This window comes from Mauremys reevesii, linkage group 10, assembly GCF_016161935.1.
Source record: "Mauremys reevesii isolate NIE-2019 linkage group 10, ASM1616193v1, whole genome shotgun sequence".
In the NCBI taxonomy this organism is placed as follows: Eukaryota; Metazoa; Chordata; order Testudines; family Geoemydidae; genus Mauremys; species Mauremys reevesii.
The window spans coordinates 35,347,077-35,374,644 of record NC_052632.1 but is presented as its reverse complement, the minus strand read 5'-3'; the positions used below and the strand labels follow the sequence as shown (position 1 = coordinate 35,374,644).

At 46.5% G+C, this 27,568-nt stretch overlaps 1 protein-coding gene across 5 annotated transcripts in view; it reads left to right on the top strand.

Annotated features, from left to right (window-relative positions):
- Window positions 1-27,568, top strand: part of SCAPER (S-phase cyclin A associated protein in the ER) — a 354,496-nt gene that overhangs the window by 246,641 nt on the left and 80,287 nt on the right. For all 5 annotated transcript variants that reach the window (XM_039490831.1, XM_039490828.1, XM_039490827.1 and 2 more), the window contains exon 25: window positions 7,242-7,365. In XM_039490831.1, the coding sequence (XP_039346765.1) occupies window positions 7,242-7,365 (124 nt within the window). The remainder of the gene's footprint in view (window positions 1-7,241; window positions 7,366-27,568) is intronic.

Genomic DNA, 27,568 nt, shown 5'->3' with positions numbered 1-27,568 from the left:
TTTGAGTCCTATGAAATGGCATTTTAGTGTGTTTAGTGCTAACACGAGCAAGAAGTAAAAACGTGGAAATAAACTAAACATTGTCATGTATTAATTATCCGCGTGACTTCCCCCACCAAAATAGGTCTTGCTAAAGGATACCACTCCACTTAACTAAAATAGACAGTTTGTGTGGTGTTGTATGATTTAACCATTTGTGTTCATCTTAAATTAGGAATCTGTCTGCTATTTTGTGATGAGGTTAAGCTATTTAGAAGTAGGTGAGGAGATTACACGGGCTATTATCCACATCTCTCTTTCCCCAAAATCCTGGCAGCATGGTGCAGCTCAGAACTTTAATCCCATGTCTACAAGATAAAGCTTTATTATAAAAAGATTTAACAATATGCCTGTTGTTTTGTACTGCCCAGATTGTTAGTTAGACCAGCAGGACAGCAAATGCTGCAGGAAAGATGTGGCATTTGTAAAAGACAGATGATCCATTTAGTGGGAGGGTCATTTTTTAAGAACAAAACACTCAAAGGGGAGGAGAAAGAATTGGATTATAATAGGTTTTATTATTGGTGTTAAGGTATTAAGAATTAGTGTCCAGGTGTATTATTTCTTAGAGAAGCATTTTATAATTTTCATAACTGATTGACACTGTTGTTCAGTTTTCTGATTACAGAACAAGCCATAATTTAGCATATTTGAGTAAAAGTTCCCAGTTTTGTAATATTTTATCTGTGTGCCTTCAGTGAAAATCAAATTGGAGTTAGACAGCAAAAACCCAGGCAGGAAACAGGATTACTGCCTCTGCCATGGTCTTGCTTACTGACCTGTGGGCAAATCACTTAACCTTTCTGTGCTTCAGTTTGGCTACTCATTTTCCAAACGGATAAAGTAATATTTACATATGACAGAATAGTGTTGTGAGGCTTAAATAATTAGTTCTCTGAGTGAGTTGCACAGTGTAAATGCAAATTATTCAGAGGCTGATAGCAGATAGATGGGGGGACATTTGTTACTATTAAAAACTTGATTGGAGGGGGGAAATTGTTTTTCTTTCCTTGTGTCTTGCCATACTGCTTCTTTCATCATCCAGTCATAGTAAATATCATGGGAAGCCAGCCTGAGCCATTGCTATAGTTTGTAGAAAATAGTCTGCGTAGTGTTATAGGTAGATGGATATAGTTGTTAGCAGTTGCAGTGTAAAATAAAATATTTTGTTGCGATGGGATTAACCACTACCTTAGACTGAAAATACTTCTATAGTTTGCTCTCCCATTTTACAGGTTTTGATCTACTTTATAAATATTTCTGAATGTGAAGTGCTCTGTTTATTCAATTTGTAAGTATTGTTCACAATGCTTGTTACCTGAGGTCCAAAACAAGCTTTCTCTGCAAGGTTACTCCCTCTGGGGAAACATTCACTCCAGACTAGCAGTTGGTGTGAGGGCATAAGGGTTCTCTGAAGAGAATGACCTCCTTGCAAGATCAACATCCAAAACCTGCAGCATCTGTCGGTTTTCATGACTGTTTCTTTCTCTCTCTGTAACAGAGCCGGGTTTCACATTTGACAGTACTCAAGCACAAATCAACATTGCCCTGCTGCACTAGTATGTGAACAAACCGTGTAGATGGAAGGCGCTCTTTTGGGTTGTTTAGAATGGATTTTAGTGTGGGAACAGTTTCTTTCAGTTAATAAGTCAGGGCCTCTGAACTTTATACAAGAGTCTGCCAGATTCTACCATAAATGTAAATATTGGGGGTAAATTGTACACTTGATTTGTCATATGTCATATAATAACTTATTTATAAGAACGGGTTCCAAACTTAAACATTTTCTGGTGAAAAATAAAGGAGGGTTAGTTCTGTTGGCTTCCACTATTTCTATTTATTAGTCTATTTGTAGTTAGTCTTTAGAGAGCCCATTTGTGAGTCAGAGAATTTAAGATCGCATTGATGATATACAGAATAAACAGGTAACTGTGAATTATGAGGATGTAATTCCTTTGAGGATTTCTGATGTCATTATAAACCATGTGAGTGAAGCTCTAGTATTTGTTTATACAGTCTTCAAAATCTAGAGATGGCATTATAGCCTCATAATTCAATTCCTGGTTAATTTTTAATTTTATATTTCATCCTGTGTCCATACCTTGTCTCTTCCTTTACTGTTCCACTGCTTGCCATTCTGTCTCTCTCTCTCTCTCTCCATTCTTTAACTACTAACCCATCTGTCACCTCCATTCTGCTCTTTTTTGTCAGATACCAAACTAACTGCTTTCTTTCCCTGTCAGAACAATGAGAAGTCCTGTCAGCTCTCCAGGTTCTGTTCAAACAGCAGTGGTTGGTAAAACTTTGCAGTTCACCCTTGTGGTAGCCATGAATTTGATTGTTTAAGTTTTGTAATAACTCACCCAATAATTGAGGGTTTTTTTTTAATGAGCGAGGGGTTGTAGTATATTTAACCTCATGCTGTGTATATTTAATTCCAGTCTTTCAAACTTGGAGTTACTATTCAAAAATCTTATTTTAGAGGTAGGCTGTTTCTATATGTTTGTGGTACCTTGATTTTATGGAAGCAAAGGTTATGACTTTTCACCCACATATCCCAGTGCACAAACATGAATTAGTTTTGTATTGTGGGATACAATTTTAGATAGAGGCCATGATTCTCTACTCATTTACATTTGGGTACATTAGGAGTAACTTAGAGCGTAATTTAGAGGAGAATCAGGAACATAGATTCTAAACTGTTCTGTTCTCTTCTGTATATGAAGACGTATATTAATGATAAACATTGTTCACATTTATTTATGTTCACATAAGATAAATAATATAATGTATATCCATATATTTTGGTCAAACTTCAGGATAGAACTCTTCTCTGGAGCCAAAATTTGTGTATCATAAAGAGTGTATTTATAATTGGATTTACTCTAGAGTAAAGCCCTCCATCAGAGGGTAGACTTATTATGTGGTTTGAGTATATGTGCTGTCTAACTTAGCTTTAAAGCTGATTTGTGGGTGTGATACAAAGTTTAGAACAACAACAGTAGTCAATAAACAACTGCTTTACGTGTGAGGAAAATACTCTATTACCCTAACATAATTTTGATAGCTTTATTGATACTCACATTTTTTTAAAAAGTATGTAATAAAATCTGCCAATATAAAAACATCAAAAAATAAATTTAGTTTTGCAGATTGGTAAATTTAAGTTATAGTTAGATGAAGTTCTTACTTGACACACACAGCTTTCTGTGCTTGTCTCAGAGGCCTTGTGCAGAAATGGTGACAGTTGACAGCTGTTGTTCTACTAATAAGATTAAAGTAAAGAAATTAGTTGTGCTGACTTTAATCTGCCATTTAACACTGCAAACCACCTGGGGCCTGCTTCAGTGCTGACACTTCCAATTTTAAATAAAAAAATTCTATAACTGAACCTTAGTTAAGAACATGTCTAAATACATTCTAATCATGGCAGTCTATAGTTAACAAGCTTATGTTATCAATTAAAAAAGCCCTCCTTATTGTGAAAAATTAATTTGACGTGCATTTGCTTATGCCACACTTTCAAAGGCATTATTTCAGTCTTTGGAACTTCACATACTTTTTTGGATGTAGGATTCATTTGGGAAATACAAAACCAGGGTGTATTACTTCAGATTAATTTATTCTACATCTAAAACAGGATTTTTCATTTTAGATCTATCTAGAATGACGGTTCTTTTTTGGAATTATGAAATATGCCATCCACTCTGAGCTGTATTTCAGTAAGAGAACTACATAATTCTAAACATTTTGAAATAAATTATCAAGATGTAAAGTTAATCTGTTAACTTCAAATTTCAAGGGTTAGGAAAATATATTTTCATATTTAAATTAATTGATCTTTCCTTTAGAGCAGTAGGTGAAAGAGCTTTCCAAAAGGTGAGAACTAAAACTTGTCCTTTATATAGTAAAAATAAACGTTGCCAGATGTCCTTTATGTTTCTGATTGTAATAGCCAGGAGCGGCTCCAGGCACCAGCACGCCAAGCACGTGCCTGAGGCGGCAAGCCACGGGGGGCGCTCTGCCGGTCGCCGCAAGGGCGGCAGGCAGGTTGCCTTTGGCGGCATGCCTGCAGAGGGTCCGCTGGTCCCGCGGCTTCGGCAGACCTCCCACAGGCGTGACACCGAATCCGCGGGACCGGGGACCTCCCACAGGCAAGCCGCCGAAGGCAGCCTGCCTGTTGTGCTTGGGGCGGCAAAATACCTAGAGCCGCCCCTGGTAATAGCCTCATTAATATATGTTGACTTATCTTTGCTGAAAGAAAAATTAAGTCCTCTAGAGCAGTATTTCTCAACCTTTTTGATACCAGGGACAGGCTTGTTGCCTTCCTAAACTGTGTCAAGGAAATCTCAGACCAGTGCCAGTCCATGGACCGGTCATTGAGAAACACTGTTCTAGAGCATAATTTTTCAGTACTACTGTGGGAATATGTTTTCATCCTTCATTTTGTTAAATGAAGGATATAAACTTCTTTTAAAAGCTAGGTTAGGAAAAGAGAGCTTGGTTGCATATATATTTTTAGTTTTAAGCATGATAGATAAGAGGCATATTAGTTGAATTTTCCACAGGAATTATCAGTGTAGGTTGAAAAACAAGTGAATGACATTGCAGCTCAGTAAGCAGTAATTTGATATTGCATTTTATACTGTTTGAACCACATTTCCAGGAGTTCCTTCCAATCAGAGTGAATATATTAATTTATAACAAGACAATATAAACAATACACAAAATATTTTTATTAATAGTTATATTCAGAATATTAACAAACAGGCATTATGATTATATGGATTTCCATGTCTAAATGAAGGGAATTATAATATCAACTATCATATAAATAAGTTCTCCCAAAAATGTTCCTGATCCATTTTTAAATGTTGCAGCATGTTCTACGTTCCTATCACAGTCTCAATAGTCTCATAAGTTTTTACATTCCTCCATCCTTAGTGCCCCATTTGCTGTCACTTTCTTAGCAGCCAAGGAAGACTAGATGACATTTCCTTTAGAGTTCAATAATGTTTGCTTTCATTTGGAGGAGAAGCAATCGAGCTACACAGAGGAATGATTTACTATAAATTCACTGTCTTCTGAGCATTCCCAGCCCTTACTGGTTTGGGAAATGTAGGAAAGAATTTGAAATTGATGTATATGATGCCTCTAAATTGTCAGCCTTTGGAGCTAGATGATCAGCTGCGACAGTAATGAGCACAATATAAATAAATACCTTGGCAGGCTTCCTACATGTTTGTAGCAAATAAATCTTATTCAGTAGGGAACTGCACAAAAACATATTATTAAGACTCTGCTACAAAATGATGACCTTTAGCTTTCTCGCCGTTAAATATTTTCTCACCAGTTGCAAGAAAAAATAAAACTATAAAATAAAGATAAATTTATTTATTTAATTTAGTTAGTAAAGTCAGATGATGACTTTGACAGCTTCTCTATAAAAACTTGTCAGTGGGCACTGCCAAGCCATTCCAGAATGTGAATTTTACTAATGATCTCAAGTCTGGCTTGTCTATTGAGCCTGGTTAGCCTCCATCACATTAGTGATTGCCATGTATTTAAAAATAGAAATAAAAACAATCTCTCTCTTCGCTTTCCTTTTGGAAAGCAACCAGAATTGTTTATTGACTGTATTTTATTTTATAATTGTGTCGTATGTGTGTTTTGTGTCCGTGTGCTTGTCTGTAAGCAAAGAAATTTTTGAGGAAAAGCTAAGTCAAAGAAAACATTGTGAAAAAATTTATTCTGAAAGTGATAAAATCCTTTAGGCAGGTATATCTCATGTGGCAATGAGTTCCATAGCCTTGGGCCAGTTCCTGTGGAAGTTCTGACTCCGCATAAATCATTCACTCTGCATAGGAATAAATAACTCCACGAGGTGCAACTTAGAGAAGAACCAGGCCTACTGTATATATTTTGAACTGTTATGGCCCATTTTGTTTAGCTTTCTTTTTGCTCTTCCAGTTTTTCAGAATTGGCGCTCTCCCTTTTGCTATTGGAAACCTACCATCTATTTCCCCTCAGACATACGTATAGCTCCCATCATTGCTAATGTAGTTATGCACTCAAGTTTACAGTCCCCATAATGGGGATGCCAGTGATTCCTGAAGAAGAGCTTTGTGTAAGCTCAGAAACTTGTCTCTTTCATCAGTAGAGATTGGTCCAGTAAAAGATATTACCTCACCCACCTTGTCTCTCTAAGGGTGTGTCTACCCTGGCACTTTACAGCGCTGCAGTTTTCTCGCTCGGGGGGGTGAAAAAACACACCCCTGAGCGCAGCAAGTTCCAGCACTGTAAAGTGCCAGTGTAGACAGTGCACCAGCGCTGAGAGCCGTGCCCCTCGCGGAGGTGAGCCACATTAAAGCGCTGTCGCGGCAGTGCTTTAACGTTGCCAGTGTAGACTAGCCCTAAGTCCCAAAATCATCAGGAGATTCACCTAAGGCAAAAGACTGACGTTTCACCTGTTAATTGTTCTTTTGTTCAATACAATTCACCTTAGTTTGCTGGGCCTGCAAGCCAGACCCTCTCTAAAGCTGATCCCAGTACAGTGTTAGCATTTCCTGCTGGTTAATTTATAACATATCCTTCTGCCTGAATATTCTGCTACCAAACTGACTAATGATCTTGTATACCTAGGTTACTTGCATGAGACAATGAATTCTGCCAGAAAAAACATTAGTTTTTCAAATTGTGCAAAAATAAGAGTTTTACCTGATATTGTATAGATGTTCCTTTTTTGCCTTTTTCATTGACTATATTTCTAATATACCGATGATCGAGGGGGGAAATCAAAGGTTTGATTTGCGTGTAAGAATGTGAAGGTGTGTAAATGTGCACAGACATTTAATACCACATGTAACATAGGAGAGCTTGCTCTTTTAAACATTACAGCTTCCAAGGCATGCAATTTAGTTTTAAACCCAAGTTCTGGTTCTAAAGCAGATGCAGTGGTAACACACTATAGAATTTGGTATGTATATAGGTTCACGCAGAACTTCTGTATCATGTCAATATTTATTTAACCTACCTCATGCTAATTTGTATTTTCTGTGTAACTTTTCATACTCATGTTCATTAAACTTACCTTCACTTTAGGTTGCCTGATGATATTCCTCACAGCCTAATATTTATATTTAATTTTATAGATTAGTATATTTAAGAAGAAAAGTATGTTGACATTTCATTTTTTATTTTAGGTCACTCTGCAATACCGTAAATGTTTACAACCTGGCCTGCAGTAATTGCACAGAAAACTGCACCTATGTTCTGTTTAGTAATAAGATCACCTTTTTAATGGACCTGTTGATGCATCAGTTAACGGTATGTAACATTTTTACCCTGAAATAGAAATGAAGTGTGTTTGCTTAGTGCTGGTATACTAGAATATTTGGTATATTAAAATATCAGAAAAATATGGGATTCAAAGTCAGATATATTTCTACAATGATATTGACATTGAAAATGTTCTGTATGTACTAGGAAAGTTAAAACAAGAGTACCTAGCAAATTTTCAGTGGTGCCCCATCACATCTACCACTGCACTCAGAATGTATATCAATACAAATCAAGGTGATGGACTACTGCTTTTTCATGTGTATTTGGTTACTGTGTATATACAGTATATACTGTAATTGTGTATAAGTTGAAAATTTCTGCAAACAGATTCTGCGAACACACACAAAATATATTTAAGAACTAAACAAAAAACACTTCAGATGGTCAGCCAGTGTTTTGTCTTTAACTCGTCCAGCTTCAGTTCCACTGAGATTATATTCAGTGAATAGTTATCTGAGCTTTATTTCTGCACATGTTCAATTCGGGTATCTTTTAATATCTAAAACATAAGTCTGCTCAATTTGTAACCTTAATTTGGTTTGCAAAATTGTTAAACAGCAGGCCTATTTAACTGAGAAACTTTTAATTTTGCAATGTTTCATTTAATTTCAGATATCATTAAATATTTTATTTGAAAACTCATTTTTAATTCATAGTGACCTGCTCATCATGAGATATTTAGTCTAGAATTTCTACTTATAAATTGTGTGTATGTATTTTCATGAGCCAAGCAGTTTGTTAATTGAAAAATTATGTACATGCCTTAAATAATTTACATGACACTGTTAGAGTCAACAAGACATAGGACTGTTAATGAACACTTAAAAAGCGACACTCTAAAGATCCTTGACAGACAAAGAAAACCTGAAGGCAGCATTTAAATTCTACTCTATGTAGTTGCCAACTCATGGTTTTTCACCAAATCTTTCCAAAAGGATTCCAGGTATTAGATTTTAATTATATTTAGTGAAAGTTGCATGTATAATGTTAGGCCAGCCACAACATTGTTTTCTTTCTGCTGAACAAGCCAAAACACAGACTCCATGGTTAATTACACAAGGCATTAAATACTTCAGCACTTTACAAGTGTCAAGATTCATTCTGATGCCAAACACCTTCCCCTTCCTCATTTTAGTACTATGCCAAGACTACTGTGCAAAGACTAACTTCCTCTTTTGTTGTAGAAATATACAAAGTATTTGTTACATAGAGACGGATGAAATTGCCAATCTCACATGGTGGTGATCACTAAGAAAACTACTATTCCTAGAGCTACCCTCAATCCAGAACAGAACTTCATAGTATAATGCCAAATACTGCCTTGAATTGCGGCAGAACTCCAGTTAGAACCAATTTGTTCCCTTGATCCACACTGAAACTCAACTTTCTTCTTCGAGTGATTGCTCATATCCATTCCAGTTAGGTGTGTGCGCGCCGCGTGCACGTTCGTCGGAAGACTTTTACCCTAGCAACCCCAGTGGGTCGGCTGAGCGCCCCCTGGAGTGGCGCCATAACGACACCGCATATATACCTCAGCTGACCCACCCGACCCTCAGTTCCTTCTTACTGCCCGTTTCGGTCGTTGGAACAGTGGAGTGCAGCTTGTCTGACCTCTGCTTCCCTAGCTTCCTCATAGTTTTTCTCTGTAAAATTTGTACATAGTTAATATCTTAGCTTAGGTTTTCTTGTTTTCGATAGTTTAATCAGTTTAGTGTTAGATAGTTAGCGGGTTCGGGGGTTAGCCCCACGCGCACCCGGGACCGGAGCGTATGCCCGGCTCCCCGGGTTTCAAGCCGTGCTTGGCCTGCCGCAGGCCTATGCCTACAGGAGATCCTCATAGCTCCTGCTTAAAGTGCTTAGGAGAGTCGCACTTGTCCACTAAGTGCCCAATTTGCAAGGCTTTCAAGCCTCGCACAAAGAGGGAAAGAGACATTAGGCTTAAACAGCTCCTAATGGAGGCAGCCTTAACCCCTCCGGCCATGGCACCGCCCGCTGTCCCTCTGGACTCTCGCAGCGCCTCCACGGCGCCGGGCCACTCTGCTGTGCCACCGAAAGCGCCATCGGCACCGAAACCAGCCCAAAGACGCTCTCTCTCGCCGAAGGAGAAGAAGGGAAAGGCTGCTGCCTCTACGGCACCGCAGGCTCCGAAGCACCAGAGTGCGCCCCGTCCAGACCACCCGGCACCGAAACCTGCCGCGGCACCGGTTCCTCCGCCGCAGACGCTCCTGCCAGCACCGGCGACTCCGGCCCCTCAAAGGCCGTCGAGCCCGGCACCTGTAACCTCCCCAGCTCCGGCCGCGGTAGAGATGCCACTGCCGTCAACTCCGGAGACCTTCGTGGCGGCACGGGACCTTATCGCCTTGACATACCCGGCTGTGCCACCGCCCCCAGCGCCGCCGGTGCGGGTGCCCCGCTCCATGGGCAAGCCATCAATGTTTAAGCCACCTGCCGGCACCAACTCTGACCGGCACCGATCCCGTTCCCGTTCTCGCCACCGCTCACGCTCTCGACGCCGATCTCGATCTGGGTGCCGATCGCAACGCCGCTCGCAGTCCCGGCACCGCTCCACTACGCGGCACCGGTCAGACTCGCGGCACCGGTCATTCTCCCGCTCTCCTACTCGTCATTCCCGGAACTGCTCAAGCTCTCGGTACCGATATGGCCGCCGCTACTTGCGGAGTCGCTCCTGGCACCGGTCATGGAGATCCCGGTCGACCTCCCAGCACCATACCAGTCTCAGGTCCCATTCTCGCTCCTGCTCTCGATATCGGGATGCCTCCCGGCACCAGTCACCTCAGAGGCGGGAAATGCGATCCGTGGGCACTTCGGCACAAGGGTTATCTGCTCCATCCTGGCCCTCTCGGCACGCCTCGGCCTCTTCACACGCCGATAACTACTACGTCGACGACCATGACCCTCAGGTCCCTTCGGGAGCTTTACATCAGTCCCATTACGCGGACCAGGACCCTCATCAGTGGGTTTATTGGACCCCTTGGGCCTACCACCAAGCCCAGGGTGCTCCTCTACCTACCACGCGTACCGTACCACATGAGTCACGCATCCCGGAGGCTACTGTAAGCCGCCCCCCAATTGACAATGAGGCACCATTGGGCGCGGAGGAAGGTATTCAGCCTGTTCAGGAACCTCTGGAGCAGGAAGCATTGCAGGTTCCAGACGCTGACTGGGACACCATCATGCCCGGAATTTCTTCTTCCTCCTCTTCCCCCGATGAGGCGGTGCCGGGGTCATCATCGACAGGTCCCCCGCCAATTGACTTACGGGCGCACCAAGAGCTCCTTCGCAGGGTGGCACTGCGCATGGATCTCCAGGCTGAGGAGGTATCGGAAGTGACCATTTTGTCCGCGGACGCTCCAACCCGCATAGCTCTCCCCTTCATAAAGACTATCCAGGCTAATGCTGATACCATATGGCAGACTCTGTCCTCTATTGCTCCCACAGCCCAAGGGGTGGAACGCAAGTACCTGGTCCCTTCCAAGGGATATGAGCATTTGTATGTGCACCCTGTCCCCTCGTCGTTGGTGGTGCAGTCTGTCAATGACAAAGAGCGACACGGCCAGCAAGGCCCGGCTCCTAAGTCGAAGGAAGCCAGGCGAATGGACTTGCTTGGTCGCAAGGTCTACTCTGCCAGTGCCCTGCAGATCCGAGTGGCTAACCAGCAGGCCTTGCTGAGCCGGTACGGGCATGACACTTGGGCTGAGGTAGAGAAATACAAAGAGCTCCTGCCTCAGGATTCCCGACAGGAGTTCGCAGCCTTCGTAGGGGAAGGTAAAAAGGTAGCGCGCACCTCGTTACAGGCCTCCTTAGATGCAGCTGACTCGGCGGCACGTACTGTAGCCTCGGGCGTTACCATGCGCCAGATCTCTTGGCTCCAGAGATCGACGCTCCCTCCTGAAGTTCAGTACACCATTCAGGACCTTCCTTTTGATTCAAAGGCGCTCTTCTCGGAAAAGACGGACTCCAGACTTCAAAATCTAAAGGACAACAGGGTTATCATCCGTACTTTGGGGATGCATACCCCGGCTACCCAGAGGCGTCCGTTCCGCCCCCAGTTTAACCGCCCTTACTATATGCCTCGCTACAGGCAGGACTCTGGTCGGCGACGGGGTCGCGGGGGACGTAGGCGACAGCCTGGCAACCAACCGTCCCAAGGGCGAACCCCCTCTAAACCACCGGGGCCTAAACCATCTTTTTGAAGATGCGCCCGGGGACGGCATACCAGCTCTTTCTCCAAATTCCTCCCTGCCTTTTTCCAACCGCCTTTCCTATTTCCTCTCAGCGTGGGCCCGGCTGACCACCGATGCCTGGGTCCTACGCACTGTGGAACGTGGTTACCAACTCCAATTCGTTTCACCCCCACCTTCCCACCCTCCTTCCTGGTCCTTCTTCAGGGACCCCTCTCACGAGCATCTCCTCTTACAAGAGGTGCACTCGCTCCTAGCCATCGGAGCAGTCGAGAAGGTTCCGGACGCGGAACGGGGCAAGGGGTTTTATTCCCGTTATTTTTTGATCCCCAAGTCCAAAGGAGGCCTTCGACCCATCCTCGACCTGCGAAACCTCAACGCATACATGCTGAAGGTGAAGTTCCGCATGGTATCCCTCGGGACCATTATCCCTTCTTTGGATCCGGGAGACTGGTATGCCGCCCTCGATATGAAGGACGCTTATTTTCATATCGCTATCTTCCCACCTCACAGACGCTTCCTCCGCTTCATAATCGCCCACCTACACTTCCAGTTTGCGGTACTCCCCTTCGGCCTCTCCACGGCCCCAAGGGTGTTCACGAAGTGCATGGCCGTTGTCGCCGCCCACCTCCGTCGGCGCGGCATCGCCATTTTTCCCTACCTGGACGACTGGCTCATCGGGGGGACTTGCAGGCCACGGTCCAGCAACATGTCGCAGAGATCAAGGACTTATTCACGCACCTAGGTCTAGTTCTCAACATAGAGAAGTCCAACTTAGTTCCAACTCAGAGGTTGGATTTTATTGGCGCGACCCTGGACTCATCCCTAGCCAGAGCCTACCTACCGCGGCTCCGGTTCCAGGCCCTTACGCAGCTAATCCGCGCCCTTCAGGCCTCTCGGATGTCCTCGGCACGTGCTTGTCTCCGCCTCCTCGGTCATATGGCGGCTTGCATGCACGTCACTCTGTTTGCCAGGCTCCGCCTCCGCCCGCTTCACCTGTGGCTCCACTCCAGATACCGCCCACACAGGGACCCTCTGGATACCCTACTCACCATTCCAACGGGTGTCCTTCAATCCCTGGATTGGTGGCTGACCCCTTCCCACGTATGTGCGGGGGTCCCATTCCAGGCTCCTCATCCTACCCTGTCCCTGACAACGGACGCCTCGTCCCTTGGATGGGGAGCCCATCTCAGCGCTCTTCGTACTCAAGGCCTTTGGTCGCTGCAGGAACTGAACATGCACATCAACATCAGGGAGCTCCGGGCAGTGCGCCTGGCATGCCAGGCGTTCCAAACTCGCCTCCACGGCCGCTGTGTCTCGGTCTTTACGGACAACACAACGGCAATGTACTATATCAACAAGCAAGGCGGGACCCGTTCTTCCCCCCTCTGCGACGAGGCGATGCTACTGTGGGAATTCTGCATAGCCCACTCGATACATCTAGTGGCGTCGTTCCTTCCTGGCGTCAAGAACACCATCGCGGATCGCCTGAGCAGGTCCTTTCTCTGCCACGAGTGGTCGCTGAGAGCAGACATCGCTCATGCCATTTTCCAACAGTGGGGATTTCCCCATGTAGTCGTGTTTGCATCCCGATTGAACCGCAAATGCCAGGAGTTTTGCTCCTTTCAAGGCCTGGCACCGGGCTCTCTGTCGGACGCGTTTCTCCTTCCATGGACTCGTCACCTGTTCTACGCCTTTCCTCCGTTTCCCCTCATACACAAGGTCCTGCTGAAGCTCCAACGGGACAAGGCACGTCTCATCTTAATTGTGCCAGCGTGGCCCAGGCAACACTGGTTCACCATGCTGCTCCATCTGTCGGTAGCCAGCCCAATTCCTCTGCCGCTTCACCCAGATCTTATAACACAAGATCACGGCACTCTCCGTCACCCAGATCTGCCGGCCCTCCACCTCACGGCGTGGCTCCTGAGTGGCTAGACCAGACGGAATTGCGCTGCTCTGCTCCCGTGCAGCACGTTTTATTGAGCAGCAGGAAACCTTCCACTCAATCTACCTACATGGCCAAGTGGAAGCGCTTCGCTTGCTGGGCTCAAGTGCGCGATGCTATTCCTTCGGAGCTCCCGCTTCCAATGGTCCTTGACTATCTCTGGTCGCTGAAACAGCAAGGTCTTGCACTGTCCTCTATCAAGGTGCACTTAGCGGCCATCTCCGCTTTCCACCCCGCTGAGGGAGGGTATACGCTGTTCTCTCACCCGCTGACTACTCGTTTCAGGAAGGGCCTTGATCGTCTCTACTCCCAGGTGAGCCACCCGATTCCCACCTGGGACCTCAATCTCGTCCTCAGCATGCTCATGTCCCCACCATTTGAGCCGCTGGCCACCTGCTCCTTGCTGTACCTGTCTTGGAAAACGGTTTTTCTATTGGCTATCACATCAGCCAGACGGGTCTCTGAGCTCAAGACGCTCATGGTGGACCCACCGTACACCGTTTTTCATAAGGACAAGGTGCAGCTATGACCACATCCGGCATTTCTCCCGAAGGTAGTGTCCACGTTCCACAATAACCAGGACATCTTCCTTCCAGTTTTCTTTCCAAAGCCTCACGCATCCCCACGAGAGCAACGACTTCACTCCCTCGATGTTCGCAGGGCGTTGGCTTTCTATGTTGATCGGACAAGACCGTTCCGCAAATCCCTGCAACTGTTTGTGGCGATTGCTGACCGGATGCGAGGTCTTCCTGTCTCGTTGCAGCGAATCTCCTCGTGGCTCACAGAGTGCATACGCACCTGCTATAACTTGGCTAATGTCCCCTTGGGCCATCTCACCGCCCACTCTACCAGGGCCCAGGCGTCCTCTGCTGCCTTTCTGGCGCAAGTACCAATACAAGAGATATGCCGAGCGGCGACCTGGTCGTCCGTCCATACTTTCGCCTCGCACTACGCCCTGGTCCAACAGTCGAGAGATGACGCAGCCTTTGGCTCTGCGGTCCTGCATACCGCCACGTCTCACTCCGACCCCACCGCCTAGGTAAGGCTTGGGAATCACCTAACTGGAATGGATATGAGCAATCACTCGAAGAAGAAAAAACGGTTACTTACCTTTGTAACTGTTGTTCTTCGAGATGTGTTGCTCATATCCATTCCACACCCACCCTCCTTCTCCACTGTCGGAGTAGCCGGCAAGAAGGAACTGAGGGTCGGGTGGGTCGGCTGAGGTATATATGCGGTGCCGTTATGGCGCCACTCCAGGGGGCGCTCAGCCGACCCACTGGGGTTGCTAGGGTAAAAGTCTTCCGACGAACGTGCACGCAGCGCACACACACCTAACTGGAATGGATATGAGCAACACATCTCGAAGAACAAAAGTTACAAAGGTAAGTAACCGTTTTTTCTATTATTAAAGTCTCTTGTGCAGATTTTGGGTAGTATATGGCCCTTAACTGGAATAACTTCCCGATGTAATGAAATATGTATTAAAATAATTCTTGAGTGATATACATGCAAAAGGTACAGTACATCTAGGGCAGGGGTCGGCAACCAGGGCAGGTGCAAGGATGTTTCACGCCCTGGGAGAAGCTTCCACCTTGCGCGCCCCCCCCGCCGCGGTCACCGCCAAAGGACCCGAAATTCCACCCCCCAAATGCTAGTGCCCTAGGCGACCGCCTAGGTCGCCTAATGGGTTGCACCGGCCCTGTTGGCAACCTTTCAGAAGTGTTGTGCTGAGTCTTCATTTATTCACTCTAATTTAAGGTTTCGCGTGCCAGTGATACATTTTAACATTTTTAGGTCTCTTTATAACTAAACTATTGTTGTATGTAAAGTAAATAAGGTTTTTAAAATGTTTAAGAACCTTCATTTAAAATTAAATTAAAATGCAGATCCCGCTGGACCAGTGGCCAGGACCCAGGCAGTGTGAGTACCACTGAAAATCAGCTTGTGTGCTGCCTTTGGCACGTGTGCCATAGGTTGCCTATCCCTGATCTAGGGTATTATTCCTGAAAATAAATACTCCTTTTCTTACTTCTGCATTCTTGAAAGAGAAATTAAGTGTGATCGCACCTGGGATTTTGCTTCTTAATTCAAGGAAATTAACATCTTGGTGGGAAACATTTCATTTTATTTTATTTTAATTGAAAGATAACTATACCTGTCCTTTTTAATGCTTTTGGGCCTAGTCCAAAATCAATTAATGTCTTTCCATTGACTTCATTTGCGTTTGGATCTAGCTCTCTGTACCCATTACTGCACACACTTACTCATGCAAATAGTTTGACTAACTCCAGCATTTCTTATGTGATAAGCTCTTTGGGGCAGGAGCTGCCTTTATCTACATCTGAACATGACCAGCTACATTGTTGGCACTTAAGAAATAATATCACAGATAATTCTTGAGTGCATCAAGTTTGCAGGTCTCTAGCCCTATAGATGAAGAACAGATTAGGAAAGATACAGGTTTAGTGCTGGATCATATTTATATTCATGAATGCAAATATAGAAAAATAGTCAGTTTAAGAAGTATCTAAATATATTCAGTTGAATAAATTATTTTTGTAATTTATTTACACATTCTCAGTATTTACATATAACTTCTGTCCAAATTATATATATTTGTGGTTTTGTTTCTACTTCTTCATAATCCAGTCATTACATTTTGATGGATAAGAGATTTACATCAGTGTAACAGATGCTAAAATTCAGAGCTATAATAAATCATTATTTTTATTGGTGCTCAAATGTTCCTTTTCCTTACAGAGAAAATAAAATGTTTTTTTCTTTTTGAAGCAAATACTGTTATTGTCAGAGTTATGTAAAAAAGCCATCCTAGCCTTTCTGTAGTAGAAACATGGTCGACATGGTATAAAACATAGGAAGTAGACAGACAACTAACCTTAAAAGTTTTGTAAATAAGAAGCAAAACATTAACTTAGCGTTTCTTACTTTCTAGAGTATACATTTCAGTAAGTTACTTGTTAAAACATTACTCATATGTTTGTGTATAAGGAAAAAATAGTAGGAAATCCGTTGTGGGTCACCCCTTCTTGGTCTACATCTTTTTATTTAACGAGCTATGTCATCTAGTCATTCAAGGCCTAATCCAGTGCTCATTGAAGTCACTGAGGGGATGTCTAACTGCAGTTAGACCCCTGCGGCTAGCCCATGCCAGCTGACTCAGGCTTGCAGGGCTCGGGCTAAGGAGCTGTTTAATTGTGGTGTAGATGTTTGGGGGACCCTCCCCCTTCACAGGGTTCTAGAGCCTGGGCTCCAGCCCGAGCCTGAACATCTATACCGCAGTTAAACAGACTCTTAGCCTGAGCTCTGCGAGCCCAAGTCAGCTAACAAAGGGCAGCCACAGGTTTTTAAATGCAGTGTAGACATACCTGGAGAATCTTTCTATTGATTTCTCTGGATGTTGGATGAGACCATGCTATTTACATGCATGCACGTCTTGAAGCTGCTCCCATAACTTGAATTAGATTATACAAAGTTGCCAGGTCAGCTCTTCCTTGTCTCTGAGTCCTGTAGATGGATTATTGTAAGTATATAGCGGGAACCTTTCTAGATGTATATTTTAGAAGGCTTGACACTGAGAAGAATGAGTCAATAGGTTTGAACTGTAAGCTTGGATTGATTTTTATTGTAGTTCAACAGATAGCTATCAAAGCAAATTAGAACTGTCATGTAATTTTCTACAAAGATCTCTCTTCCACTCCTAGAAAAAGCCATTTGTATAAAGCATGTACTTCACTATACCGTAGAACCTCAGAGTTACAAACACCTCAGGAATGCAGTTTGTTCATAACTCTGAAATGTTCCTAACTCTGAACAAAACATTACGGTGGTTCTTTCAGAAGTTTACAAACTGAACATTGACTTAATACAGCTCTGAAATTTTACAATGCAGAAGAAAAATGCTGCTTTTAACCATCTTAATTTAGAAAGATTAAGAAAGAAGAACAGAAATAGTTTCCTTACCTTGTCAAATCTTTTTTTAAACTTTCACTTTATTTTTTTAGTAGTTTGTTTATCACAGTACTGTACTGTATGTGCTTTTTCTTGTCTTTACTGCTGCCTGATTGCGTATTTCCAGTTCCAGATGAGGTGTGTGGTTGACCAGTCAGTTCATAACTCTGATGTTCATAACGCTCAGGTTCTACTGTACATAAATTTATAAATAAAAATCATGTATCTGTTCCTTAGTAAATATTCCTCAGTTGGTTTTTCATCTGCTATTTTACAAATACCTGTCCTTTTATGCTTTAAAAATAACCTGTAAAAGGCATGATAGTTTATTTTCTAACTATATGTTCTCAGCTAGATCAAAGAGAAGTTTCCAAAAGCTTTTGAAAATAACAAGTTGGACATGACAGCCCAGGCTAGTAAACAATCTGAGTTCATCTGAAGCTGACCGAGGTGCTTTTGTTCATTCAGACCTTTCCCTCCGGGATACGCCCTACTTTGTTACCATTTAGTTCAAATGCGTATCATTAAGAATTAGTGCCCAGTGCATTCATATTGTTATATTTTTTTATGGGCATAAGCATCGAAAATCAGATTCTTTTTTTCCTTCCGTTTCAAAGGACATACTAAATACCAGAGAATTAAAGATAGCTGACTCACAAGAGAGACAATTACTTCCCATCATTTCATTTATTGTTATGTAGGGCCCTACCAAATTCACAGTCCATTTTGGTCAATGTCACGGTCATAGGATTTTAAAAATCATAAATTTCATGATTTTAGATATTTAAATCTGAAATTTCATGGTGTTGTAATTGTAGGGGTCCTGACCCAAAAAGGAGTTGTGGAGGGGTTGCAAGGTTATGGGAGCGGGGAGGTTTGTGGTACTGCTAACCTTACTTCTGCACTGCTGTTGGCGGCAGCTTTGCCTTCAGAGCTGGGAAGCTGGAGAGCAGTGGCTGTTGGCCAAGAGCCCAGCTCTGAAGACAGAGCCGCCGCCAGCAGCAACGCAGAAGTAAGGATGGCCTGGTATGGTATTGCCACCCTTACTTCTGTGCTGCTGCCTGCAGAGCTAGGCCCTCAGTCAGCAGCTGCCACTCAGTGGGTGCCCAGCTCTGAACCCAGCAGCACAGAAGTGAGGGTGGCATGGTATGGTATTGCCACCCTTACTTCTGCCCTGCTGCTGGCAGGGCGCTGCCTTCAGAGCTCGGCGCCCGGCCAACAGCCACTGCTTTCTGGCTGCCCAGTTCTGAAGGCAGCACAGAAGTAAGGGTGGCAGTACCACAACCCTCCTAAAATAACCTTGCGACCCCCCCCCCCCCCCCGCAACTGCCTTTTGGGTCAGGCACCCCAATTTGAGAAATGCTGCTCTCCCTCGTGAAATCTGTTTCACGGGGGGAGACCAAATTTCACGGTCCGTGATGCGTTGTTCATAGCCGTGAATTTGGTAGGGCTCTATTCATATGCATTGATATTAATTTCCCACATGCTTTTTCAATTACATTATTGCTCCATACATCATTAACATTATTTTTGAGATTATTTTTCTCTTTAAGATTAATTCATAAAGGCCTCAATCAGATGATTTTTTTCTAGTAATCAGTAATCAGAAACATGCATAATTCTCAACAGTTGTAGCAGATCACAGAATCCAAATATACATACAATTGCATGACAAGATTGTAACTGAGCCTTCTTAGAGAAAATAGCACAAAAAAGTATCAAAGGTAAAGAAAAGATTGCATTCCACAGGTCAGTTCTTTCTCTGGACTCTATAGAATTGCTAAGGAATTTTCCTCATATTATTATTCTTTTCATCCAAGGATCTCTAAGCATTTTATGAAGGTGTGACTCTATATTAACAAGCTGAGTTTGTTTTAGAGTATTTAACTATCTCATAGGAAGCCTTCCATATAATGTGATGGATTTTCATTATCAATGCCACATCTTTATCAGGGCAGTCTTCACTGTTTTATACCGTCAGAAATATTAATCTTTGATACAGTATGTTTTGTGTTCATGGATATTTAAATATGCTTATTTTTTTCTGTCAAAATTTATCTAAGAGCATCCTCTAAATAAAATAATCTCTCCACCCATGAAATTATCTGAAAAGTCAAAAGGACTTTTTTTTTCCCCTTAAAATTAAAATGAAAGCTACCTGTTTCTTTTAGAAAAAAGGTGAATAAAGAAATTCTGATTTTTCAAGATATTTGAGCTCTTGAAAGATGATATGTCTCTCATAGAAAACTTTAATCAACTGTACTCTAGTAAAGTTTTAAATTTGCAACAGTCATCCATAATGTATGGATTGAAGGACACCTACTGAACTGATAGTGAGGAATTATCTATAAATGGACATACAGACGATAGGTTTTATATTGTATTTTCAACCAACATGTTACGTTCACGGTAAATCAAAGCAAACCAGCATGAAACTGAACCATCATTGCCATCATAAAACAAGAATACATATATTGATGTTTGTAAAAAGAATGCAGGATCTTCCATCCTGATCTGACTGTTGTAAATCTGAAGGTTTATAGATATATCTGTAATAAGCACTTCTTCTTCGAATGATTGCTCCTATGCATTCCAGTTAGGTGTGCGCGCCGTGCGTGCACGGCTCTTCGGAAGATTTTTACCCTAGCAACTCCGGCGGGCCGGCTGGGGCGCCCCTGGAGAGGCGCCGCTATAGCGCAGGATATATACCCCAGCCGGCCCGTCCGCTCCTCAGTTCCTTCTTTCCGCCCGTGACGGCCGTTGGAACAGTGGAGCACAGCTTAGCTGACCTCCACTTCCCTAGCTACTCGTAGTTTTCTCTCGTTCTGTTTATAGTTGTAGTTAACTCTGTTTGTTTGTAGAATAGTATAGTGTATTTATTTTGCAGGGGTCGGGGTTTATCCTTCCTCACCCGTGCCGGGTCCGATGCCCGGTCCACAGCGTTTTCTAATGCTCGGCCGGCCACAAGCCGCTGCCGACAAGGGATCTTCTCCTAAGTGCCTCGAGGGATCTTACCTCACAGATAAGTGCCGCATTTGTGAGGCCCTTAATCAGTGAACAAAGGAGCGGGCTTTCGCTTTAAACAGCTCCTGAGGGAGGCAGCTCTTGCTCCTCCGCTCTCGGCGCCGAGCGCTAGTTAGTTTTCACGGCGCGCTCCCTCGGCACCGGATCGCCGGTACCGCCAAGGCCTCCTGGCACTACCGACGTACCCTCGGCATGGACCCCTCTCCTGGAGGATGAAGAGTTACTCCGGCCAGGCAAGAGCCGTCGAGTCCGGTGCTGGAAAGCTCCCCGGTTCGCACCGTGGTTGAGCTCGCCCGGAAGCTGCGTCCGAGCCGCCTGCTCCGCAGCTGAGCGCTATGCTCAGTCGGATCACCCGGCACCGATGTCTGCCACGGCACCGACAATATCCGCACCTTTCACTCCGGCCAGGCAAGAGCCGTCGAGTCCGGTGCTGGAAAGCTCCCCGGTACGGACCGTGGTCGAGCTCGCTCTGAAGCTGCGTCCGAGCCGCCTGCTCCGCAGCCGAGCGCTATGCTCCGTCGGATCGCCCGGCACCGATGTCTGCCGCGGCACCGACACTATCCGCACCTTTCACTCCGGCCAGGCAAGAGCCGTCGAGTCAGGTGCTGGAAAGCTCCCCGGTACAGACCGTGGTCGAGCTCGCTCTGAAGCTGCGTCCGAGCCGCCTGCTCCGCAGCCGAGCGCTATGCTCCGTCGGATCGCCCGGCACCGATGTCGGCCGCGGCACCGACAATATCTGCACCGTTAACTCCGGCCAGGCAAGAGCCGTCGAGTCAGGTGCTAGAAAGCTCCCCGGTACACACCGTGGTCGAGCTCGCTAGCATGCTGCGTCCGAGCCGCCTGCTCCGCAGCCGAGCGCTATGTTCAGTGGGACCGCCCAGCACCTATGTCTGCCGTGGCACCGACAGTATCCACACCGTTTGCTCCAGCCAGGCAAGAGCTGTCGAGTCCGGTGCTGGTAAGCTCCCCGGTACGGACCGTGGTCGAGCTCGCTAGCATGCTGCGTCCGAGCCGCCTGCTCCGCAGCCGAGCGCTATGTTCAGTGGGACCGCCCGGCACCGATGTCTGCCGCGGCACCGTCAATGTCCGCACCGTTAACTCTGGCCAGGCAAGAGCCGCCGAGTCCGGTGCCAGAAAGCTCCCCGGTACAGACCGTGGTCGAGCTCGCCCTAAAGCTGCGTCCGAGCCGCCTGCTCCGCAGCCAAGCGCTCTGCTCCGTCGGATCGCCCAGCACCGATGTCTACCGCGGCACCGACAATGCCCGCACCATTAACTCTGGCCAGGCAAAAGCCGTCGAGTCCGGTGCTGGAACGCTCCCCGGTACGGGCCGTGGTCGAGCTCACTATGAAGCTGCATCCGTGGTGCCAGTTAGGGTCGAGCTCACTATTCCCTCCGCACTGGAGACAGTGTCCACGGCGAGGGGGCTGATTGCAACGACAGCATCTACGCTGCCTCAACCCCCGGCACCGCCGGTGGGGGTTACATAGTCGATGGGCAAGCCTGCCTTGATCAAACCACCCTACCTCGGCACCGCAGAGCGGCACCGTTCAGGGTCGCGGTCCCACAGATGTTCTCGGTCCCGTCACCGATCTAGGTCTTGGCACCGTTCTCCATGTTGGTACCAGTAGTGCTCGCGGCACCGGTCAGCATTCTGATCCCCGGTCCGGGACACTCAGTACCGATCAAGCCCCAGGCACCGGGACACTCGTAGCCACTCCTGATCATCGAGCCTCGCACCCTCAGTCGACCGCCCGGCACAGCTTCGGTGGCAGGTCCCGTTCTCGGTACTGGTCTGTCTACCGGTACCGATCCCCGGTGCCGCATCGAGCGACGTCAGTTACAGACGGAGACTCTACCAAGAGCTTTTCAGCTCCTCCAGGGCCATTCAGCCACGCATCAGTGTCGTCCCGTGCGGACACTTCATATGCGTAGCACTCTGTTTTCCGATGTGCCCTCAGGTCTCCTGGAAGAATCTGATCAGTGGTCATTCTGGACGCCTTGAGTGTACTCCCACGCCAGAGGCGTACCGGGGACCCCATCTCGCTCCGTTCCCTCGGAGCTCCGGGTGCCAGAGGTGACAATTAGTCGTCCCCGTCCGACCGGTACAGAGCAACCCCCGGTTCGGCACCGGGCTCCCAGATCCCACCGGATCAGCGTTCGTCCAGGAGCTCGAGCCCACACAGGACCCGCTTGTCCCTGGCCTTTCTTCTTCCTCCTCCCCAGATGAGGCGGCGGCAGGAACATACCCCTCCGGCCCTCCTCTAATCGAAATGCGACCAGCCCCTAAATCCAAAGAGGCTGGGCGTGTGGTCTTACTGGGCCGTAAGATGTACCCGGAGGGGGCCCTGCAACTTCGTGTAGCGAACCAGCAAGCCCTGCTTATCCGCTACTGTGGGTGGCAGTGGGCAAATTTACAGAGTCGGTTCTTTGGAACTCCCGTCAAGAGTTCGATGCCCTCCTGCAGCAAAGGACGGAGCTGGAGAGAGTTTCCCTCCAGGCTTCGTTGGACGCAGCTGACTCCGCTGCCATGACTCTGGCCTCGGGTGTTGCCACGCGGCGCGTTTCATGGCTCCAGTTGTCAAGCCTTCCCTCGCAGCTGCGGCATGCTATACAGGTCTTGCCCTTCAATGGCACAGGCCTGTTCTCTGAAAACACTGGCCCTAGGCTGCAGAACTTAAAGGGCAGCAGGGTCACTTTGCTCACTCTTTCTCGGCATGCACACGCCGGTGATTCAGCGCCGACGTTTCCGTCCCCAACCTCCGCTCTTTCCCTGCGCCTTGACAAAGTCAGGACTTGGCCAGCGGGCGTGGCTTACACGGTCGTGGCCATCAATCCGCACCCCAAAGGAGCCGGAATTAGGGTCCTTCTAACCACCAATGGGGCAAAAGCCTACCCATCCTCGCCCCTCCTGGGGACCCCTCTCACGAGCGATTCCTCTGGCAAGAGGTGCGGACGCTCCTCTTCATCGGAGCTATACAGGAGGTACCTAAGGGCGAAACCTAATCCCCTAGGCGAAGGGAGGTCTCAGACCTACCCTAGTCCTGCGGGAACTCAACAAGTCACGATGCAGAGTTCCACATGGTACCCAGGGCGACCGTCATCCCATCCTGGGATCCCGGAGACTGGTACGCCGCCCTCGATATGAAGGGCGCGTGTTTTCACGTCGCCATTTCTCTTCCACACAGAAGGTACCCTCGGTTTGGGGCCTACCATCGTTATTCCCAGTATACGGCCCTCCCGGTTGGCCTCTATACAGCCCAGGGGTGTTCAAAGTGCATGGCTGTAGTCGCCGCCTTTCTTCGCCACTGTCGCATACACGTTCTCTGTATCTAGACGAGTGGCTCATTCGAAGAACCACCGGGCCCAAAGTACCAGTCATGTGGGCATCGACACGAACCTATTCCTGTGTCTAGGCCTGATGATCAATAGTAAAATCCACTCTGATTCCCATTCAGGCAAGGGAATTCATTGGGGCCGTCCTGGACTCCAGACTCGCCAGAGCCTGCTTACCTCAGCCTTGGTTTCAGGCGAGGGTAACAGTTGTATAAGGTCTATGGACCTTCCCGCCAACTTGGACTCGCACTTGCCTACGTTTCCTGAGTCACGTGGCTGTCTACACGTTTGCAACCAAACATGCCAGGCTTCGCCTCTGTTCGCTTCAATCGTGGCTCACCTGGGTGTGCCACCCGGGCAGAGATGCCATACTCGTGGTCGGCTCGTTCCCCCCGAGCAGCCTAGGCTCCCTCCACCGGGAGTCGGCGTCCTCCCCGGTGTATCCGGGGATGCTGTTTCATTCACCCCTCGGGGTCCCTCATGACAGACAGCCCATCTCTCGGCTGGGTGCGCCCCTGGCGTAGTTTCGCACTCACGGCCTTCGGTCAGCGCAAGAGCTGGCCTTACACATTAATGTCCGAGAGCTGAGAGCAATCTGCCTTGTGTACCAGGCGATTCAGCGGGCGGATCGCTTCAGCAGATCCTTCCTGTCTCACAAGTGGTGGTTTCCTCCCGTCTTTATCTATTCCGTTTTCCAGAAGTGGGTCTTTCCCCGCATAGCCCTCCTCGCTCTCGCGAGAACGGAAAGAGAGAGAGAAATTCTCCTCGTTCCAAGGCCTCTCCCCAGGCTCGGTCTTGGAGGATTTTCCTGGGGCCGTGGATCAGCCATCTACCGTACGCTTTCCACTGTCCCCGCTGGTTCACAAGGTCCTGCTCAAACTCCGCAGGGACAGAGCGCCCCTGATCGGGATCGCTCCAGTGTAACCTGGGCAGCACTGGCACACCATGTTGCTACACCTGTCGGTAGCAACCCTCTTGGCACAGACCCCATGTCATGGAATCACGGCAACCTTCACCACCCGGTCTTGTAATCCCTGCACCTCACAGCAGGACTCCTGCGTGGCTAAACCGATCCGAGCTACGTTCGACCTCGGTTCTCCGGGATTCTCCGGGGTGGTATAAAATCATCCATTCGGTTGAAGTATCTGGCCGAGTGGAAGCGTTTCTCATGCTGCTCCGAAACGCGCAAGGTTTCTCCTGCCGAGATCCCGCTCCATTCCATCTGGTTCCTCAGGGCTTGGAGCGTTTATGCACCCCCCCCCCCCAGTGGAGCCCCGCCATAAACCTGACTCTTCAATCTGGTTCTAACCAGTTTTATGACTGCCCTATTCGAGCCAATGTCTACATGCTCGTTGACATAACTGTCCTGAAAGACAGTTTCCTGTAGCCTTTCCTGCGGCCACACGAGTCTCCGAGCTTCAGACTCTCACAATAGGCCCAAGGTATACTGTGTTCCTCAAGGACAAGGGCAGTTATTACCACGTCCGACCTGCCTCCCTAAGGAGGTGTCGGCCTTTTATATCTACCAGGATATCTTCCTTCCGATCTTCTTTCCGAAGCCACTCTCTTTGCAAGGAGAGCAACGGTTGCCCTCCTTCAACATCTGTAGGGCGTCCGCAATCTATATCTAGCGGACAGAGCCCTCTCGTAACGCCCCCAAAACCTTCATCGTACCGGCATACCGGACGAAGGGCATACCTGTCTCCTCCTAGAGGATTTCATCTTCAATGACGTTGTGCATCTGCACCTCTTCTGTTTTGGCCCATGTTCCATAGAGCCACATTGCTGCACATTCCGCCAGGGCTCACGCTTCTCAGCTGCCTTCCTGGCTCGCATTCCCTTTCGGGGGATGTGTTGTACACCTTTCTGGTCCTCGGTCCACACCTTTGCCTCATTGGTCCCGGAGTCCAGAGCTGTTGCAGCCTCTGGCTTAGCGGTTGCGTTCTGCAATATCTAACTCCGACCCCACCGCCTATGTAAGGCTTGGGAATCACCTAACTGGAATGCATAGGAGCAATCACTCGAAGAAGAAAAGACGGTTACTCACCGTAGTAACTGTTGTTCTTCGAGATGTGTTGCTCCTATCCATTCCAGACCCGCCCTCCTTCCCCACTGTCGGAGTAGCCGGCAAGAAGGAACTGAGGAGCGGACGGGCCGGCTGGGGTATATATCCTGCGCTATAGCGGCGCCACTCCAGGGGGCGCCCAGCCGGCCCGCCGGAGTTGCTAGGGTAAAAATCTTCCGAAGAGCCATGCACGCGCGGCGCGCACACCTAACTGGAATGGATAGGAGCAACACATCTCGAAGAACAACAGTTACTACGGTGAGTAACCGTCTTTTCTCAAGATACTTTGTGATAAAGAAATTCTTACTAATCACTTTGTAGAAATAAATAGAAAAAGCAAAATCTTTTAAACTATTTTGCTACCATATAAGATAAATTCTTAATATTTGGGTTTTTTTTTAAATGTTCGCTCTCCATACAAGATACAGTATTAAAATTTTTGTCCTGCTTTTAATGTACTGGAGTTTGCACACAAGATTATCATCTTTCAGGCCTGAATTTGGATATGGAAACTTGGTCTGAATTTACAGCTGGTTTCTATGACAGAAACCCCTGGGAGGCCAGTGGCTGTACTGTCAACTGCCCATCCTGGAAATGGATATCTCCTTCAATGCAAAGGGATGTAGATTGCATCTTTCTGCTCCTGCAGTGATAAATCAAACCCATAGTGTATAAGCCAGAAAAATCAGTAATTTTTTTGTACACAATCTGAGATCCTGGTGGGAAACAGACTGGCTTTTCTTCTAGCATACCCTACCAAAAATAATAGAACTTCATTTGCATTCTTAACTCTGAGGTGATGGCTGCCATTCCATAATAAATGTGTATATGACTCTTGTTCTAGCCCTGCCAACTTTCTCTCCCCAAGTCAAATTTTCCAGAGGTGGCTGCTATTTGTATTTCTAGGTGAAATTTCAAAAATTCATAATCTTGTGTTATTGTACAAGTTGATTTTTCCAGGTAATCTTCAAATGTTTGGGCCCTCAAAATTCTGTATAAAGCATCATTTGACAACACAAAAACTGTACAAAATGAACTGGTGGAAATGTTCATGAAAATGATTCTACCTGTTTAACCCAGCCCTATGTATAATGTACTAAAAATTAATCTCTCCATATAGATGCACAGAAAACTACTAAAACAAAACAACTTGGTCATTACATTTTATGCTTTTAAATACAGTACTTAAAGCTATATTCATATTATAGACAAACGGCCTGTAAAATTTTATTCATACAGTACACTACATTTATTTGGGGGAAATTAATCTGGTTATCCAGTTACATGGGGCAGTTCCCAGGGAACTGATTTTTTTTCCCCCAGTGTAATTCATTGGGAGGGGCTGCCTTGGTATAGTAATGCTGCTTAAACAGGACAGTCCATCCCACTGAATATGCTACTTTCTCAACTCTGTATGTCACTGATTTTGTGAAGCTTCTATACTTTGCAGAAACTGAGGCAGCTGCACAGTTTTTTAATTGCATCACTGTCTCTTAAGGGTTTACAATCTCCACGTTGATAACTACAAGGATTGCAAGCCGACAAGTATAGGAGCTCCTCAGCTGTTTTAGTTCATGGAGAGTTTGCAATGTCCATGATGTTCAGTCTCCATAGGGTTGGGCCACTTTTGGGCACTTACAGGAGCTG